The following is a 21,466-nucleotide window of genomic DNA, read 5'->3' on the forward strand; positions in this document are numbered from 1 at the left end:
CCACAGGTTGACAATAAACGTTCTCTGTGCTTGACTTTCAGGAAATTAATTGAAGGGTAGTGACATCAAACAGCACTGCATCATGAATCACTGTCACAGCTGGAGACAACATTAGAATCTCATGTTGATGACGCCTTCTCTTCTTAACCACTCCCATGTGCCAAAAGAGCACAGAAAAAGCAAAGAATATGGGCTTCTCTGTTGAAGCTTTAACATACCTAAATTGAAACAATCCTAAAAAAAGAACAAAGTGATTATCGTGTCCTCAAGCTTTTCTTGACCTTTGCACTCTGACTGTCACTTCCATCTAAATAGCTAAAAGTTTAATTCATGTGAAGTATGGAAGATTGAAACTCCCTAAATTAAAACAAATCAAATTACGATATGAAGTTAAATAGATATATATACATATAGATGGTGATATGTATTTTTTGGATGCAATACCTCTTATAACATCAGCATACCACTCCAGGGATATGTTTCTACCACTGAACAACATCAGCATACCACTCCAGGGATAGGTTTCTACCACTGAACAACATCAGCATACCACTCCAGGGATAGGTTTCTACCACTGAACAACATCAGCATACCACTCCAGGGATAGGTTTCTACCACTGAACAACATCAGCATACCACTCCAGGGATAGGTTTCTACCACTGAACAACAGCATACCACTCCAGGGATAGGTTTCTACCACTGAACAACAGCATACCATTGGCCACTCTTCGATCTTGGCGCTACTAGTCTGAGGTTATCCTCATGAGATCAGTTAAGCCGGTCATTAAAAATGTTATGGTTTTATTTGTTTTCTTCTAAACATGCAGTACATTGTGAATTTTGTGATGTAATACAAATGTCCCTTTATTATTTGTCTTGGGAACATGTATTAAACTCAGTAGCGACTGGTCAATAGAGGGCGCTAGGGTGCCCCCCCCCCCTTGAGGCACAAAATAAATAAAAATAATAATAATAATAAATTATACAAATTATACAAAGACATGCATGTCTCATGCATGTCTCATGCATGTCTCATGCATGTCGCTGGAGAAAGCGCCCACAGGGGTCGGGTCTATGAAGCAGTTTAGCCAATTGCTGATTAAAGATATAAATGTGTGACATACAATTTAGCCAATCAGTGTACTCAAATAGTTTCAGCATGCTCCGTCAGGAATAGTCTCTACAGGCGAGGGCGAGCACGAGCACTATTCCTCAAAGACCCGTTTGAGAGGAGAACTTTGGCGGAAAAACTGCAGTGAAAGAGCTGATCCCAGATCAGCCTGAGACAGCAGACTAGCGTGAAAGGGAAGCAGTACATGCAAAGCTTCTCGACCAGCTGTACACCAGAAAGGTTTGGCCAGCTGGATGCAGTCATGCTAATGACTTATTTCAATTTTTAAAATAACGGGGACAGATCGAGCATGGACAGTTACAGGAGTGAGGGATGAGGAAGTGAGGAAACATGAGAACACCAGGGCACACATGGAGAACTCTGTCAAGCTAGTAATACGAGGCAAAGTGAACATATTTTCTTCTACATAGTTGTCCTCTGTCTCATTTGCTTAACCTGGTCATGAAGGCATCAACATTTAATTGAGTAAATGAAAATGTGTATTTGTTGTGCTTCATTTCTTTGTTTGATTTGTTTCTATTTAGACACTTTAAGTCTTCCATACTTCACAGGAATATGTTATGCTAATTACAAGAAAGGCCCATGCTCATCGGACTCAAATCTTAGTGGCCATTATTGATTCTTTCTGGACTGATTATCAGTCTGTACTACTGTCAGGATACAGTGACAGTTTGAGCAAATATGACAAAAGCGTCATCTTTATTAAAGTTACCGACTGTACCTTTTAATACTAGATGCAAGAGCTGAATCTTAACTTTAAAAATACGTTTTTACTTTACTTTGTTCAGCTTTCTTATGCTTGACTGACTTTATAAATGAAAGTATACATACAGAGCAGTTTGCAAAGACTAAGTGCATTTATTCCATGATGAATGACCTGAGCATAAATACATACATTAAAGATATTTGTTAGCAGAACCCTTGATTTGTCTATTTTTTAAATTCCCGATAGAAAATCACACTAATTGATGAACAATGAGTACACTTTATTACTACATGAGGACTTTTCTGTCAACAATATGTGCCATCAATACTGAACTGAATATCAAAAGATGGCATCATGTAAAAATATTACTGTTACATTATGAAAATAATCTTGTTTTCTGTTCTTTTGAGCCATAAAACACATTCATTTTTCTTGAGGGAGATTTTCATAAATATATGGCTGTTACGGTAAGGGTATAGATTAATGTTAAGGTGTTTATTATACATTTCCAAAAACAAGGGAATCACTGATGGATAACAACAGTATCTAGAGCAGGGGTGCCCAAAAGGTCGATCGCAAAGGCAGTGCGGGTAGATCGCATGCCAATCAAAAATAATTTCCATCCTCCCAATGCAATTTGCCACTTGATTGACGTACAGGGCAGCCAGTCTGAGATCACGTATTTTCTAACACACGGGTCACCACGTATGCACGAGCTACTGCAAAACTCAGGCGAGCTAATTAATCTTCCAATTTATTTCTATAACAAGCTAAAGCTGCAGCGCCATGATTTGGGGAACTTCCAAAACCTTGCGTCAGAGCTGGAGACGCAACGGAAGGTGCGTGTAGCAGTTGCGTACTCTCGGTTGCGTTGTGTTTAATTCACCACACGATATCTTTTGATGGCTCCAACCAGACGTTTATTGATATGACAGAATATGGATAGCTGGTAAAAGACAGAACAGCTTCAGTGACTCTCATAGACAACAGTCGTGGTCACAAGCTCCGGAACACTGTTAAATCAAAGGGACAAATACTTAAGCTAACTGTTGTTAGCATGTTACTCATGCTAAATGCTAAATCAGTTAAAACCATTTGCTCTAGAAATTATAAATTAAAACAATTATACAAACAAAAAGGGACTTCTAGACATCTCTATATATATCTCTCTATATATATATATATCAACCTACCATGAAAACAGCTTGCTTCAGACTAGTTCATGAAAGCTGGGCGCATTTACACGAAAGTACAGGCATTTCGCCATGTATTTATGAATTACTTTTAAAAAAAAAGAAAAAAGTTTTTAAATGCAAAAATTCTGCATTTCCCCCTGCGCCCCACCTGTAATACCACCGCCATTCACAGTTTGAGAACCACTGCCCTAACCTGATGCCAGGTATGAGGTCACCGAGGTATTTATTTCCTAAAAAGCCCACCGCCTCTCTTCATTTGAATGACGCTTGAAACTGACAGCCATCAGTAAGACAGCTACCTGTGGTGGTGAGGTGACTGGAGAAGCCATGTGGACCACCGCGACGTCTCCATTGCGCTCTGTGCGGCTGACAGCACATCTATGGTCACTGCAGCGATTTAACACTCAAAAACTACATAAAAACTGAAACTGTACTTGGTGATATATGCACAGTATTAGAAGATATTATCGCTGTCGCTCTATTGTGCCATTATTTCATGCTATTTGATGTGATCTTGGATTTCTACAACCGATGATGATAATTTCATCAGCTGATTCACAGCTGACTACGCAGGTCTGTAGCACACAGTCCTCCCTCTCCTTGTGAATGTGAAGGTGAGACAGTACTGATGAAATGTCTGATTAGAGATTTGAGTTGGCTTATATCTTGTACAGTTGAAAGGTGCTTCTGGAATAATTATGTCTCACTCGCACAAGCACAAATAACTTTGATTCTTTTGTGTCTGTATTTCTGTTTGAATGTTATGATCAAGTGAATATAGCCTGCACTCTATCAGAGGTGGTGAAGTTAATATTTATTTGGAAGACAAGACACACAACAGTGGGATTTACTGGATGCCTTATCAAAAGTGATTTCTATTTGTTTTGGTTTTACAGGGCAGATGAGGACAAACAGACTGTCGTCAGACTGGTTTGTCTCGTGCTTCAAGTCAAATCTCTCTCAGCTCTACTGGATCTCAGGTTACAGGTTCATAGTAAAGACTACAGCCATGGTGTCAAAGAAACCAGACAATCTGACCGAATAGACTTCGTAAATCCCAAATCTCGTCAATACTCTGCTCAGTGTTCACATTGAAATATCCTGTTATAAAAACTGTTTCTACAGCAATGTGCAAACACAAGAGAACAAGAAACACAAGATGAAGATGAATTTAGTTCAGCTTTCAGACACTGCAGTATGAACTTGGGGAACATATAATATAATAATATATTATTCTAAAATGGGCCTTCTGCATTATGAGCATCTTTGCTTGAGGTACTTGAGGTATATTTTGATGATAATACTTTTGCACTTTTACTTCCATCAAGTTTTGAATGCATGATTCTATAAACTGGTCATACGTCTTTAACTTTATATGAATCTTAAATCAACAAAGTATCCAATAACTACAGTTGCGTAAATGTAATGTAATGTACAAAGTACAAATTTCCCTCTGACATGTAGCGGAGCAGAAGTATGAAGTAACATATAACAGAAGTAGTAGAAGTAAAATAAAATGTCACAAATACAGTATATTAGAACGGTAACTGATGCTGATTCATGATAAATTAAACTTCATATGTACTTTGTTTCAGCGTTTCATGTGTCTTACCTCAGCAGAGATTCATTTGGAGATTCTGTTCATCACAGTGTGATCCGTCACTTTATCTCACAGGTTGACAATAAACGTTCTCTGTGCTTGACTTTCAGGAAATTCATTTAAGGGTAGTGACATCAAACAGCACTGCATCATGAATCACTGTCACAGCTGGAGACAACATTAGAATCTCATGTTGATGACGCCTTCTCTTCTTAACCACTCCCATGTGCCAAAAGAGCACAGAAAAAGCAAAGAATATGGGCTTCTCTGTTGAAGCTTTAACATACCTAAATTGAAACAATCCTAAAAAAAGAACAAAGTGATTATCGTGTCCTCAAGCTTTTCTTGACCTTTGCACTCTGACTGTCACTTCCATCTAAATAGCTAAAAGTTGAATTCATGTGAAGTATGAAAGATTGAAACTCCCTAAATTAAAACAAATCAAATTACGATATGAAGTTAAATAGATATATATACATATAGATGGTGATATGTATTTTTTGCATGCAATACCTCTTATAACAGCAGCATACCACTCCAGGGATATGTTTCTACCACTGAACAACATCAGCATACCACTCCAGGGATAGGTTTCTACCACTGAACAACAGCATACAATTGGCCACTCTTCGATCTTGGCGCTACTAGTCTGAGGTTATCCTCATGAGATCAGTTAAGCCGGTCATTAAAAATGTTATGGTTTTATTTGTTTTCTTCTAAACATGCAGTACATTGTGAATTTTGTGATGTAATACAAATGTCCCTTTATTATTTGTCTTGGGAACATGTATTAAACTCAGTAGCGACTGGTCAATAGAGGGCGCTAGGGTGCCCCCCCCCCCCTTGAGGCACAAAATAAATAAAAATAATAATAATAATAAATTATACAAATTGTCAATATTTGTGTTTTTGAAATATGGAATCAGCCAGTAATATGTGTAAAATAATATGTGTAAAATATGATATGTGCGCAAAATATATACTTTTCCTGCACATCCTCTCCACTTGTCTGCATGTCTCATGCATGTCTCATGCATGTCTCATGCATGTCTCATGCATGTCTCATGCATGTCTCATGCATGTCTCATGCATGTCGCTGGAGAAAGCGCCCACAGGGGTCGGGTCTATGAAGCAGTTTAGCCAATTGCTGATTAAAGATATAAATGTGTGACATACAATTTAGCCAATCAGTGTACTCAAATAGTTTCAGCATGCTCCGTCAGGAATAGTCTCTACAGGCGAGGGCGAGCACGAGCACTATTCCTCAAAGACCCGTTTGAGAGGAGAATTTTGCCGGAGAAACTGCAGTGAAAGAGCTGATCCCAGATCAGCCTGAGACAGCAGACTAGCGTGAAAGGGAAGCAGTACATGCAAAGCTTCTCGACCAGCTGTACACCAGAAAGGTTTGGCCAGCTGGATGCAGTCATGCTAATGACTTATTTCAATTTTTAAAATAACGGGGACAGATCGAGCATGGACAGTTACAGGAGTGAGGGATGAGGAAGTGAGGAAACATGAGCACACCAGGGCACACATGGAGAACTCTGTCAAGCTAGTAATACGAGGCAAAGTGAACATATTTTCTTCTACATAGTTGTCCTCTGTCTCATTTGCTTAACCTGGTCATGAAGGCATCAACATTTAATTGAGTAAATGAAAATGTGTATTTGTTGTGCTTCATTTCTTTGTTTGATTTGTTTCAATTTAGACACTTTAAGTCTTCCATACTTCACAGGAATATGTTATGCTAATTACAAGAAAGGCCAATGCTCATCGGACCCAAATCTTAGTGGCCATTATTGCTTCTTTCTGGACTGATTATCAGTCTGTACTACTGTCAGGATACAGTGACAGTTTGAGCAAATATGACAAAAGCGTCATCTTTATTAAAGTTACCGACTGTACCTTTTAATACTAGATGCAAGAGCTGAATCTTAACTTTAAAAATACGTTTTTACTTTACTTTGTTCAGCTTTCTTATGCTTGACTGATTTTATAAATGAAAGTATACATACAGAGCAGTTTGCAAAGACTAAGTGCATTTATTCCATGATGAAAGACCTGAGCATAAATACATACATTAAAGATATTTGTTTGCAGAACCCTTGATTTGTCTATTTTTTAAATTCCCGATAGAAAATCACACTAATTGATGAACAATGAGTACACTTTATTACTACATGAGGACTTTTCTGTCAACAATATGTGCCATCAATACTGAACTGAATATCAAAAGATGGCATCATGTAAAAATATTACTGTTACATTATGAAAATAATCTTGTTTTCTGTTCTTTTGAGCCATAAAACACATTCATTTTTCTTGAGGGAGATTTTCATAAATATATGGCTGTTACGGTAAGGGTATAGATTAATGTTAAGGTGTTTATTATACATTTCCAAAAACAAGGGAATCACTGATGGATAACAACAGTATCTAGAGCAGGGGTGCCCAAAAGGTCGATCGCAAAGGCAGTGCGGGTAGATCGCATGCCAATCAAAAATAATTTCCATCCTCCTAATGCAATTTGCCACTTGATTGACGTACAGGGCAGCCAGTCTGAGATCACGTATTTTCTAACACACGGGTCACCACGTATGCGCGAGCTACTGCAAAACTCAGGCGAGCTAATTAATCTTCCAATTTATTTCTATAACAAGCTAAAGCTGCAGCGCCATGATTTGGGGAACTTCCAAAACCTTGCGTCAGAGCTGGAGACGCAACGGAAGGTGCGTGTAGCAGTTGCGTACTCTCGGTTGCGTTGTGTTCAACGTCGTGGTCACAAGCTCCGGAACACTGTTAAATCAAAGGGACAAATACTTAAGCTAACTGTTGTTAGCATGTTACTCATGCTAAATGCTAAATCAGTTAAAACCATTTGCTCTAGAAATTATAAATTAAAACAATTATACAAACAAAAAGGGACTTCTAGACATCTCTATATATATCTCTATATATATATATATCAACCTACCATGAAAACAGTTTGCTTCAGACTAGTTCATGAAAGCTGGGCGCACCGCTAGAGTCTGCAAGCAGCCAGCAGAGGGTGCTGTTACACACAACCCACTTGTCTCCATGGGGAACTAATGATACTGTAGCGACCCTGTAAAGTGGGTTTGCCGGTTCTGTGTCGGGAGCTAGTGATTGTGGGGTTAGACCGGAACCGGAAGGAGAGTTGTTGTTGTTGTGTAACACACTGTAGTAGTTCGACGACGAATGTTCGCTAGAGACTCGGAAATAAGAGTGACGGTTGTGATGAATAAACCTATTGAAAGGACCCTGTCTCCGACTCTGGAAGTGGAACATTACAATACGTTGTAAATGATATTTAAACGAGGAAATAAAATGAAAATGATAAGGATCAGCAATAACTTAAATAATATAGTAATACGAGCAACCATTGGCCAGTGATGGCAAGTGGAATCATTAACTATGTTACACGCGCACAGATGGACAAGTGTCTGTCAGAGTTTGACAAACGCTTTCAAGACTTTGCTTTACTCGAGCCAGTTGCTACCCTTATGTGCTACGCATTTCGGCAAGATTTTGAGGTTGATTCACTCGCATCAAAAATTGCAACGCTGTTTCACCTGAACTCGTCTGGAGTAGAGGATGAGATTTTTACACAGGCTGACATTCAGCCGAAATCCAGGGCTCATGGACAGTTTGGGAACTTACTCACAGAGGAAAAGTACCCAAACATGAGGAAATGTGCAACCTTCTTGACTGCATTATTCGGCTCTACTTATTTATGTGAGTCAGCCTTTCCCACATCATGAATATTAAGTCCAAACACCGTTCCACCGTGACTGATGATCATCTGAAGTCAGATTGAGGCTGGCTACCAGCAGCTACTATGCAACCCTGGCTGATTCTATTCAGTGCAAGTCATCAGAGTAAGGTAATGACCAAAAATGTACAGAATTGTATTGTGCCATAAGGTTATGCAGGGTACAACATATATTGTAAATATAATGTATACTCAGTTTATAGCCTATATATAAATAAATAGATATTTTGCATTTTCTTATGTCGGTAGATCATTTTGACTTGGTCATTTTAAAAGTAGCTCGCAAGGCGTAAAAGTGTGGGCACCCCTGATCTAGAGTATATGTTATATTGAGACAGATATACAGGTTTTGTTAAAGTCACGGTCATCAAGAATTTAAAGTTAGCTGTACTCAGAGAGCAAAGCAAAAAGAGATATACAGTGTTAATTAGTGGGCTTAAGAAGTGTTGGAAGTGGGATTTTGTTACATTTCAACATAGCTAGGCTAGCTGTTACATTTCAACATAGCTAGGCTAGCAGTTACCTTGCACAGCAGCTGGATTATTGTGATGTCACGTGAGAGTTGGAATAATGTAGAACTTGGTGGAAACTCAGAGATAACATGTAAACTCAATGTGTGCTTAAATCCACATTCCTCTCCCCCAAGACACAAACATCTAGCTGCCATTTTGAGGACATATGTAGGACAATAGATGGTTTATCATATTCCTAATAATGGGAGGTGGTGGGTGGAGGTCATGCGGCAGGTGGTGGGCCAGGTTCATTTCCCAGGCATCAATCAGATGAACATTCAGTCCTTTGAACATGGCTCTGAGCACCTTGTTACACTGCAGCGAATGCCAGTCGCTGTTGAATAGCGACGCAAAAAGGTTTAAATCTTTGGGGTTCCCTGTCCGGATGACGATCAGCGTGTCTGGAGCCCTGTCCAGCAGCCGCACCACCGCCCTGCGGATGCTCTGCAGCCGCCGGATGTAGATCTCCATGGGGAAAGTGCCAAAGTGAGCCCAGATGGTAAAAACTACGACAGTATTGGGGCCTCCGATTAAGTGATCTAGCTCATTAGCAATGTAACAAAGCTCTCTCGTGTCTAAGGGGTCAAAACGGATAGGAGGACCGTGGGAGCGGAACGTCACTAAGATGTTGTTTGCATAGTCCAAACAAATGTGAGGTCCTGTTCTCTTCGGGCTGTGCAGGTCAAACTTCTTAAGACCTGAAAGTATGACAGGGGGAACACATTAAGCTGCAGTGGGAACAAAATAATTTGTTGCCAGAAATCCCTGTGGATCAGCTACCTGGTAGAGCTGCGTTGAGGAATTCAAACCACTGCCTGATGGTGGAGTCTCCATACATGTGAACCGCCTTGCCTTTCAGACACTGACTGATGGCAGACGCATTGAATTCGTGGACTGTGGTGCCACCTAGTGCTCGCCACACACCCTGGTAGTAATAACCAGAGGGTCCAGATGTCACAGTGCTGCTCTTCACCTGTGTTTGACCTGAGAGGAAGTTAAAGAATAAGGTTGGGGTTATCCCAAGAAAAAACAAAACCAAAGTATAAAGTGATTGTATGAACCTCTTAAGTACTATCCTTACTACCGAGAGACTATGAACACTGCTAACAGCTGAAGCCACAGAACTCTTTTGAAATTGGCTGAAAACTGTTAATCTCTCTTCCGGAGAATGCTACCCAGAATAATGTATTACGCTTCTTCCTGAACTTTCTCATAATTTGTCGTTGTACGGTAAACTCGTACGAGTGTACCACAACAGATTCAGCAAACACTCCTAACTTCAGATAACCGTGTCAATGACCAGCGTAAACATGATGAATGCCACTTATGCGTAAATGAGTGGGCATTCAAGAGAATTATAAGTGACCCCAACAATAGCATATAAGGCTGTCATATGTCCTATATTGAAGTCCTGCATTCAGAGATCCATAAAGCAAAGTCTCTCATTTTTAACATCAAAGGACCTGCTAAAGTCAAGGGATGGGATACAATTCATGTTATTGCCGTGTCACCTGAGGGTCGCACTGTCACTGAAATAAAGAAAAAATGGTTCCATATGAAAAATGTCTCGTCATTGATGACTGCAACAGAAAGGGGTCAAATAATTGAACTTGTTTTGCAGTATGAGATGGTCGTATACTGTAGATATTGGAGTTACACAATAGCATCAAAAGCCAGTACAAATGAATGATGATGAAGTTAGTCTGTATGAATACATTTAGAACTATATTAGCCTATAATTTGAAATCGCAGAGTAAAATGTGAACATAATTATTAAGTGTAATTTATACAGGTATTTCAGACTCAATATTGACTGTTATGACAGTTCTGAACAACTGTAATAAACTCGTACAAGCCACTAAAGAACAAATCTGTTTGTAAGTGGTTCTTGCATGAGGACCATTGTCTGAAACACATTTTGTTTTGAATTATTGTTATAGGAAGTTGTGGCAGTAACAGTAATAAATAAAAATTCAATATCATGCTTTACCTTCTTTTTGTGGCAACACGGTAACACTAGCAGGTCCTGAAGCCCGAATGTAGACTTTCAAGTTAACACCCCTGAAGAAAAGCACACATAATATATCTCTTAAAAACACTTCAACATTAAGGACATAGATACAAAAGGAGGGCAAACATTTAAAATAATTTAATCAAACTAGAAAAATCAAGCACTCAAACACAAATGGGAATCAACTGCTAGAAAGTTCATTCAAGATCACACAAAACTTACTTTGTAAATGTAATGGCACTAATTCAAAAAAGTAATGGGTCCAATGACTGTATAATGTTCAAGGTGCCACTCACAGTGATGAACCCAAAGATAATGATAACTATCTACAGATTGTTTAGCATCTTTCATTTTAGAGTTTTACAGGCGGCAAACTAAACTGTTTTGGTTGAGTCTCACCGTTCTCATCAACATATTTTATGGATGGAGCTCTTTCATGCCGGAAACCTAATAAACCAATTGACCCGTTGGCTAGTCCTGCCAATCTAACGCGCACTGGTCAATCAAAGTGGAGCTTTGGCCAACTCTGACAACTATACAGCTCTGCTCTATAAACTCCAATGCAATCCTTTCAGATTTACTTCATTTTCAGGCTCGTTTTGTTGATCTGGAGCTAGTCATGGTTAAACGTTGTGTAATAGTGAAACTCGTTGCCCAGAGAGGTTGGAAGGAGATATGCATTTCTAAAATGTTACGTTTGTAGATTAAAACGTGTGGAGCTAACATCAGCAGAGTACTTTAGCACATCATTAACTCGGGTTCGGACATATGCTATGCTAGCTACTAAAGGTTAACTGAATGTACGTCGTGCTCAAGGACACACCGACATGCGACTAGTGCAGTGATTCTTAACTAGTGGGCCGCGAGCGCCACCTAAAGGGCCGCAAAAAACTTTCAGTTTTGCACCTGTGGGCCGCGAGGGCCGCGGGACCGCATAGGTTATCAATTGAAGACACCAGAGATATCACTGTTGTCCATGAGACGCTCAGTTACAATATAGCTTCCCACCACCTGGTGGCGGTAATGCGTCAGTCAGTTGTTTAACAAGCTGAAATAAGCAGAAGAAGACACTCAGCTAGCCGCTAGCCTGTAGCGAAAGTTATGGATAAGTTATTAAAAAGAAAAAATGAAGATGACAGTGGTGCCATACCCCCCAAAAGTCTAAATGTGTGCGCAAGTACAACCCTGACTTTCTTAAGTACGGCTTTGTGAACGGAGGCAACGAGGCAGAGCCAAGTGCTCAGTGTGTGGAATGTGGGCTAATGCTATCAAACGAAGCACTGAAGCCTTCGAAACTAAAGCGACACGTAGCGACGAAACATCCAACGCTCGTGGGAAAGCCGGTGGAATTTTTCAAGAGAAAGGAAAATGGGCTACAAATGCAGAAAAGGTCTGTTGTGTCACTGACTGGTAACTCAAAATGTGCTTTGAAAGCCAGCTACCTCGTAGCCAGACGTGTGGCACAAAGTAAGAAACCATTCACCATAGCGGAGGAGTTGGTTCTGCCTGCCGCTGTGGATATGTGCCGTGAGATGATTGGGGAGGCTGCTGCAAAGAAGCTGCTGACTATCCCACTCTCAAACGACCCTGTGAGTCACCGTATCGCGGACATGGCCTCAGACATACAGCTTCAGCTTCTGGAAAAAATAAAAAGTAGCCCATTTTACTCTTTGCAACTAGACGAGTCCACTGATATCACGAATGCCGCACTGCTGCTGGTTTTTGTTCGCTATCGCTGGGACAGTAGTTTGCACGAAGACATACTGTCAGGATCCAGGATCCCTGTCTGACCTGACGTTCCATGGCCACACCCTTGAGTGTGCACAGCTGAGGACACTCCAGCTGATCACCTCCTGCTGCCTGACACACCAGACTCAGGGCCCACTAATGAGTCTCCTGGCACTACATAAGCTCTGGCCCTGCAGTCTGGGGTTGTCAGGTCGTACCGTCTTTCACCCGCGTCAACCCCGTGGCGTCCTCTGCCCTCCTTGTGTGTACGGATTACACTCCGCCGCTCTGCCCTCCTTGTGTGACACGGACTACTCTCGCCGTCAAGCTGCCAGCCCTCCGGTGTCGAGCCACGGGCCTCACACCGTCGCTCTGCCACTCTGGTGTCGGACCACGGGCTCCACACCTTCACACATTCAAAATAAAACCTGTTCATAGTAACTTCTGTCTCCTGTGGTCTTGCGTTTGGGTCCTACCTGCAAACTCCCACATAACAGAACGACCTGACCATAATGGACCCAGCAACCACAGGAGCAGCTACACTGTACGGCCCTAACAGCCTGCTGGAGGAGGTGAGAAGTGTCACTGCTGAAATTTCTCGGATTGGCTGTTTCGTGCAGGAACTAGCCCGGACAGTCAGGTCTCCACCAGTTCCAGCACCTGCACTATTCCCTCCAGTCCTTGCTCCGCCGGTCTGGGAATCCCCTGTGCCGGCTCCAATTCCCTATGATGGAACACTGGGGAAGTGCCAGGGCTTCCTGTTGCTTTGCCGACGAGTGTTTGACCGTCGGCCTCAGACGTTTGCCTCGGACGGGTCCAAGGTCGCCTACGTGGTTGGATTACTGCGGGGAAGGGCTTTGGACTGGGCTGCGAGAACATTAAGTTTTGATCGGCCTAATACTGTGGGTTATGTGGACTTTGTGGCGGCTCTGATGAGAGTTTTTGACCCTCTGGGGGACTCTGATTATATGGCCAAGCACCTTCTCAGCCGGAGAGGGAGCCAAGCAAGTGTAGCGGAACACTCGGTGGCCCGGCCGACTCCGGCTCCCCGTATTCGGACAGCATTGCAGCCAGCTCCTGTTCCTGTCACCTCTTCGCCGCAGCCAGCTCCGGTTCCTACCGCCTCTGCGGCACAGCTTTACCCAGTCCCGGCCGCTGCCGTCGCAGTGCAGCAGCGACCTCCAGTCCCGGCCGCTGCCGTCGCAGTGCAGCAGCGACCTCCAGTCCCGGCCGCCGCCGTCGCAGTGCAGCAGCAACCTCCAGCTCCAGCCGCTGCCATCCCAGAGCAGCAGCGACCTCCAGTTCCCGCCGCTGCCGTCCCGGAGCAACAGCGACCTCCAGGTCCCGCCGCTGCCGTCCCGGAGCAGCAGCGACCTCCAGTCCCGGCTGTCGTCTCGGAGCCGCAGCTATCCCCGGACCTCGCGGTCTCGGAGCCAGAGCCGCTCCCGGCCGCTGCCGCCTCTACGCCAGCTCCAGTTCCTGCCGCTGCCGCCTCTACGCTGCAGCCCGCTCCAGTTCCTGCCGCCTCAGCGCCGCAGCCAGCTCCAGTTCCTGCCGCCGCAGCGCCAGTTCCAGTTCCTGCCGCCTCAGCGCCGCAGCCCGCTCCAGTTCCTGCCGCCTCAGCGCTGCAGCCCGCTCCAGTTCCTGCCGCCGCAGCGCCGCAGCCCGCTCCAGTTCCTGCCGCCGCAGCGCCAGCTCCAGTTCCTGCCGCCGCAGCGCCAGCTCCAGTTCCTGCCACCGCAGCGCCAGCTCCAGTTCCTGCCGCCGCAGCGCCAGCTCCAGTTCCTGCCGCCGCAGTGCCCGCTGCCGTCTCTGAGCAGCAGCGACCTCCCGTGCCCGCTGCCGTCGCGGGGCAGCAGAGACCTCCCGTGCCCGCTGCCGTCGCGGGGCAGCAGAGACCTCCAGTACCCGCTGCCGTCGCGGGGCAGCAGAGACCTCCAGTACCTGCCACTGCTGCACCAGCATCCTATTCTCCAGAGCCCTTCCGCCCGCCCGGCCGTCCACGGAGCACCCGTGTCCGGAGCCCTTCCGCCCGCCCGGCCGTCCGCCAGAGCACCTGTGGCCGAGGCTCTTCTGCAGCCCCGTGGCCGGTCAGAACCAGTCACCCCTCCTCCGGACCCCCTCCGCCCACCCTGGCCGGCCTTCTAGCTGTGGGGCCAGCCCTCCTCCGGACCCCCTCCGGCCGCCCTTTTTTGTGTCTGGTTGTACGTCTGGAATCCGTACCTTAAGGGGGGGGGGGTACTGTCAGGATCCAGGATCCCTGTCTGACCTGACGTTCCATGGCCACACCCTTGAGTGTGCACAGCTGAGGACACTCCAGCTGATCACCTCCTGCTGCCTGACAAACCAGACTCAGGGCCCACTAATGAGTCTCCTGGCACTACATAAGCTCTGGCCCTGCAGTCTGGGGTTGTCAGGTCGTACCGTCTTTCACCCGCGTCAACCCCGTGGCGTCCTCTGCCCTCCTTGTGTGTACGGATTACACTCCGCCGCTCTGCCCTCCTTGTGTGACACGGACTACTCTCGCCGTCAAGCTGCCAGCCCTCCGGTGTCGAGCCACGGGCCTCACACCGTCGCTCTGCCACTCTGGTGTCGGACCACGGGCTCCACACCTTCACACATTCGAAATAAAACCTGTTCATAGTAACTTCTGTCTCCTGTGGTCTTGCGTTTGGGTCCTACCTGCGAACTCCCACATAACACATACTGTTTTGTGGAGAGCTACCAACACGAGCTACGGCTCAGGAATGTTTCGGCTGCATGGATAACTACTTCACTGAGAACGGCCTGGACTGGCAGAACTGTGTTGGGGTGTGCAGTGATGGTTCAGCGTCAATGACCGGCAGGCATAAAGGCGTCGTCAAGCAGATACTTGATCGTGCACCAGAAGCGAAATGGACCCACTGCTTTCTCCACCGTGAAAGCCTTGCAGCAAAAAATATGTCCCCAGAGTTCCATGAGGTGATGGATGCGAGTGTGAAAACCATCAACTTCATTAAAAGTAGAGCTGTGAACTGAGGACATGGAAGCAGATCATGTCCAGCTGCTCTATCACAGTGAGGTGAGATGGCTCTCAAGAGGACTGGTCCTCAGTTGTTTGTTTGAGCTGAGGAATGAGGTCTTCTCTTTTCTCACTGAGAAAAAATATCCTCTGGCACATTACTATGCTGACACAAAGTTCACAGCGAAACTTTCCTACCTCTGTGACATCTTTTCACTGCTGAACCAGCTGAACATCTCACTTCAAGGGAGAAATACCAACATATTTGTTGTTGCAGACAAACTTCAAGCTTTCAAAACAAAACTTGCTTTGTGGACAAAGAGGGCCCAGGAAAAGAGGATGGACATGTTTCCACTTTTGTCTGACATTTTGGAAAACTCTCCTCAGGTGCAGATCAGTGACTCAGTCTCTCAGCACCTCTCACAACTGGCAGAGAAATTCGATGACTACTTTCCTGAGGATCCCAGAGACGGACACGTGGATTTTAGACCCATTTTCTGTGGATCCCACTGAAGAAGATGTTGCTTTGCCCCCACATCTGGAATCCCAGCGACAGCACTTTAAAGTTGCAGTGGGGCAAACTGGACCTGGGCTCCTTCTGGATTGCTGTCTCAAAGGAGTACCCATGTCTAGCACTGAGGGCTGTGAAACACCTTCTCCCATTCACGACCACATACCTGTGAGAATCAGGATTCTCCAGTGTGGCCACAACTGAGACCAAAGCCCGAAACAGACTCAGAGCAACACTGGAGGCTACTCTGAGAGTGAGCCTTTCCCCCATTGCACCCAGACTGGATCCGATCGTGTCTGAGAGGCCCAAGTGTCTCATTAAGAGGTGGGCACGTATGAGTTCACGTATGATAAGGCTATATCTTCATTTGCACTTTATTTAAATTTTATTTCTAGTTTATTTAATTTGAAACTTATTATTTTGAATGTATTTATTTTATTACCACATATTATTTGTCAAATTTGCATTTTTTTCTCAGATTTTTTGAGAGACCCTCTTTTTTTTCTGTAGTGAAATCTAATTCTTGATTATTTTTGAGTTAATAAGCCTGACTTGAGCCTTTACATTTGTTCTTGTGTTAGCTTGATTTGTTCCATGAATTGTTAGCCTGTTGGGCTTCTTGTTGTGTATGCAGGTTTACATACACATGATAAATAAATGTCTTTGTGATCATCACATTGTATCATCTCATTTATTTGACAAGGGTTTTGCTTGTTAAACTGTAAGCGGATTTAATATAGTCATTGAATACAAATCAAACCAAGAGTGAGATCAATGAGTTAAACCAATACAGTGTTAATATTTGAATGGGCCCGGGACACTTTGTGCTTGAAAAGTTGGGCCCCGAGGTCAAAAAGGTTAAGAATCCCTGGACTAGTGGATCGAACCGCCTATCCTCTGATTGAAGGACAACCCTGCTCTCCACTTCGCCACAGTTGCCCGCCAAGTGAAGGGCAATTTTTAATACCAACCAGTTAACCGCAGACAGACAATGTTAGCGACTAGCAGGTTGAACATAGCGCCACATTTAGATTAAGTTAGTTATTTCCCTCCGATGTCGGTGAAGACCAAAATACAGCTAAAGGGAGAAGAAATATTAAACACAACTCCAAATGAATGCTAATGTCTCCATGTCAACTGGTGTTAAATAGGCCAGTGTTTGCTCACATTTGAGCCATATCTACTTTACAAGGTGATCATATGTTAACAGCTTGTTGAGCTGCCCCTAAGTGGAAAAAAATATCTTTATATTCAATCTTAGCTGCATGTAGTTACAAACTTCTGAAACATTCCACCAAGGAGTTACAAAGGTAACAATGGATGTACGTATTTAGAAGTCACACAAAATTCCAGTCTCTCTGCCTCCTCACCTTTGAAAGAGCTTCTCCTCATTGGCATTGAGAACCTTTGATTTCCATCCTCCATTGTAGTGGTTGATCCTGGCATCACAGCTCAGGTTCTTTGGCTTGTAGCAGAACCACGGCTCGCTTGTACGGAGGTCAGTGTAGTTGCACAGCGGCTGCTGGGTTGGCCTGAGGCAGACGTTACAGAGGGTGGTTTCAGAGAGTGAGCCTGAGCGGAAGAGGCTCTTGAAGTAAATCCTGTCGGGCTGTTCTCTGTTCAGCCTGTTCAGCACTGAGATGGCCTCACCAGGGTGAACCAGAGTCACCTGATGGGATAGAGAACCAGAGTTTTCACCAAGTCAATCATGGTCAGCATATCAATTGAGACAAATACATTGAATAGCTCCACACGTCACATTTATAAAGATTCAAGACAATCATCTCTGGAGAATTGTCAATTCATCTAAACCAGAGGTCTTCAACAGGGGGTCCGCAACCCCTAGGGGGTCCGCAGAGGTACTGCAGGGGGTCCTCGAAATGTTTGGTTGATTAGACAATAAAAAAAAAGGGAAAAAAAAGAAATTCTTAACATGAATCTGTCCATGAGTTCAGTTTTGTATGCAAGATAACAGGTATGTTTATGCATGGCAGTGGCACGAATAGGCCATCACTCATTTTCGTTTCCACATTTATGTTTAAGATAAAAACATCAGTTTGAATAGCTTGTATGCATGATTATCATGCAATTGACAGACAATGTTGACATTAGCATTGGTATCAGCTGACAAGGTATGTTTATGAATGGCAGTGGCACGGCCTCCCTACTCACTGTACCTTGCACATGTTTAAAATAGAAACATGAAAATATTAACCTGTGTATTATTTGAATAGCTTAGTGTTGAATGCAGAATAAAGAGGTATGTTTATACATGGCACTAGGCCCAGTTTAACATAAAACACAATTTTATACAATATAATTATATAGTCGGGGGTCCCTGCTCCTTTGGGGGTCCTTGGCCTGAAAAAACGTTGAGGACACCTGATCTAAACCCTTCCCTGAACAGCGATTGTACAATCAAAGCTTAGCAACAGTACCTAGGCATGGCAGGTCTGTCAAGCTCTAAAACATGTTGAAGTGGTGTGCATGGGACTATAGCAGGAGAGATACTCTGCATGGTAAGTGTTTAGAGAGGGAGTTGTCTTTTTGTGAACTTGTTCAAAACTAAAAAACACAAGAGAAACAGTCCTACAGATTAAGGGAATTAATTCTGTTTGTCTGCTTTCATGTAATCTGCTAATTTTAGCATGAACATTTGACCAACTGGCTACCTTCATAACCTGACAACCATGACAACCTGACATTATAATATAGCCTTACTTCCAACACCAAGGAGTATGTAGAGGTTAGGTAAAAATATATTTTCTGAAGTTACCTTCAGAACTAGCACATCTACTGTGTAGTATTTCCCCAGTATGTGTGAGCCTCCTGGCTGCTGCTGTTCGAGACTAAACTGACGTTGGCAGTGCTGTCTTGTTTCACTGGATTTAAAACCCCAGCCGATCTTGATATCTGAGACGTTGTGTGCACCATCCACATCAGCCAAACAAGATTATGTCAGCATTTTTTAATTATCATTATAATACAAGGACTAACTAGGTAGCTATAGGTAAATAAATCTGCTAATGACAGTTTGCAGGTGAAAATAAATCTACAATCATGAGAACCTGCTTCGGTCTGAAATTAAAGAGTCTGAAATGACTGAGACTTTGAGTGTTACATCTGTCCCTGTCAGCTGAACAAACTGCATATGTGCTGTGTGAGAAGTGGAAGTTAACAGGCATAGCAACAGTTAGGGCAGGGCTTCGTGAACAATGAATTATGATGTTAAAAACACTTACAATGTCATTACATTAAACATCATGGTTTTAGCATCACCTCAACCTGTGCGTCTCCTTCCCAGAGTAAAGAGAAGACAGCAGAGTAGCTCCCATTCAGATGATCCACCACTTGCCCAGCCACACCTGCTTCAAGCGTCCGGTTGTGCAGACTGGCGAGTAGGAAGTCCCCCCCAGACTTCTTGGGACGACCCTGGAAGTCAGAGGTTTGTATCATGACCTCCAGCTGATCCCCTACATGCCACTCTCCCCCTTTCCTCCCTGGTAGAATGGTGAAGTTGCTGTGGGCTGGATCACTGGTCTGCTGCAGGGAAATAGGAGCTGGCAAAAGTGGAGTTTCAGGCCAAGCAGTGGAGTCGAGTATGAGATATTCCTCCAGAGCGTCCTCAGGGGACAGTGGCTGGAAGGTGCAGAAGCTGTGAATCTCGTTCGGGTGAGTGGAGACTCTCGGCATGATGATGGTGGAGTTGAATTTAGGCTGAAACTGGCAGTGGGTGGAGAGAGATGGTGTCAAAGATACATCAAACACATGCACTGAAAAAAAATGAACCAAATAAAGTAAAAGGGCCAAGATTTGAATATTATTTGGAGGGTTGCTAACAACTGTTCTCAACATTAACCCAGGGGGAAAGTTTCAAGATAATCTTGCTTTCTGTTTTACACAAGGCAAGAAAGTGAACGTTAAATTCAAAGATTGTTTTTTCGTGTGATTTCAAAGTTTTGTTCACTGAAATTCATGTTTTGGGATATTCAGTCAGAGATACAACTCTGACAGATGCAAAAAAAGGCAGAAAATAGAACCTGTTACAAAACCTTTCATGAGGCTTTTTAACAACTATACTTCTGACCCGTTTGTTGAGATGTATGTCTCAGTAAGAACGAATGGGAACCAGTGGGTTGTAACACATGGAGGTTTGCTCTAAAGTATAGAATACTGCCAGCTTTATCCTTTAACTACAGGAGCTGCTGCTGTCAACAAGTCAAGGTGCAGGATTGAGAGGGAAAATACAATTGAACTCAAATTGTATTTATTTGCAATGAAGACTATTAAAACACACATTTTAAAACAATATCCAAAAACCTGACTAATAGTCAACATTTCAAACAGGGTCCACCCTTCACACGATCCCACTAAAACCAAGTTCTCACCTCCAGAATGTCCATGTGACGTAGCACAGAGATTAAGACAAAGACATTCAGGAAGAGGAAGAGGGCGCAGAACTCCCTTCTTGTACAAAATGTGGCCTTCATGATCAGTGATTGGTCTTCACCTTCAGCATCAGTTACTTTGGTACTGGATTGAGAAAATATATATAAAAAAACAAATGGTTATTGACACTTTGTAATGCTGAAGAATATTACTTGTTTAAATCTGAACTCAGTTGTGAAATCCTCCCTCTCTATACTAATAGTGTGACATGTTCAGCTTTCAATCTTTAGGACCAAACTAAATCCAGTCACCCAGGAAACTCCTTTGATTGATCATCCGTCAACCAAGGCCACAACCAAAGACAGCATCCCGTCTCTTGCTGTTCAACATGATCCATTCTATCATGTACACTTTGCAACATCATTCAGTCCTTTGTAATCCACATCACACTCTGCAAAGTAACCCTTCAAACAAATATCTGTTTTCACTCTCACGATACAGATCAGAGGTGCTCGTGTCCTTCTGCTTACTACAGTTTTTCACAGTTGTTCAAATCTGGACAAATTTTATTTTCAGTTCTTTGACATGATTACTATGACTAATAACTGCAGTATTGATTGTATGTGTTCCTGAAAAGGATCTTGCGGAGGGGACATGGAGAAGAAAACAAAAAATCAACTGTTGAAGAAAAAGAAAAAAGAGCAGTACAGTTACAAGATCTCGCTAGTTTGATGAGATATCGCAAAAGATGTCAGGTAACAAAAAAAACAACGACCCAAAAAATCTGTAATGTAGGCTACATCTAACTAAACATAGAAACTAAACACAACAATGGAGCGCACACACCTGTGGGAGTGATGCATTTTTACCATCTGAAGCGTTGCAT

At 43.4% G+C, this 21,466-nt stretch overlaps 1 protein-coding gene across 1 annotated transcript; it reads right to left on the minus strand.

Annotated features, from left to right (window-relative positions):
- Positions 1 to 9,084: 9,084 nt before the first annotated feature.
- LOC306795590 (NXPE family member 3-like) lies at positions 9,085 to 20,701 on the minus strand (the record flags this gene model as incomplete). Its single annotated transcript, XM_079294144.1, has 6 exons — positions 20,580 to 20,701; positions 19,471 to 19,914; positions 17,562 to 17,860; positions 10,931 to 11,001; positions 9,721 to 9,924; positions 9,085 to 9,638 (listed from the first exon to the last, which is right to left on the minus strand). The coding sequence occupies exons 1-6, from the start codon at positions 20,679 to 20,681 to the stop codon at positions 9,085 to 9,087; spliced, it is 1,674 nt and encodes a 557-aa protein (XP_079150270.1). The 5' UTR covers positions 20,682 to 20,701.
- Positions 20,702 to 21,466: the final 765 nt, after the last annotated feature.

The sequence above is a fragment of the Melanostigma gelatinosum genome, assembly GCF_949748355.1.
Source record: "Melanostigma gelatinosum genome assembly, chromosome: 22".
Lineage (NCBI taxonomy): Eukaryota > Metazoa > Chordata > Actinopteri > Perciformes > Zoarcidae > Melanostigma > Melanostigma gelatinosum.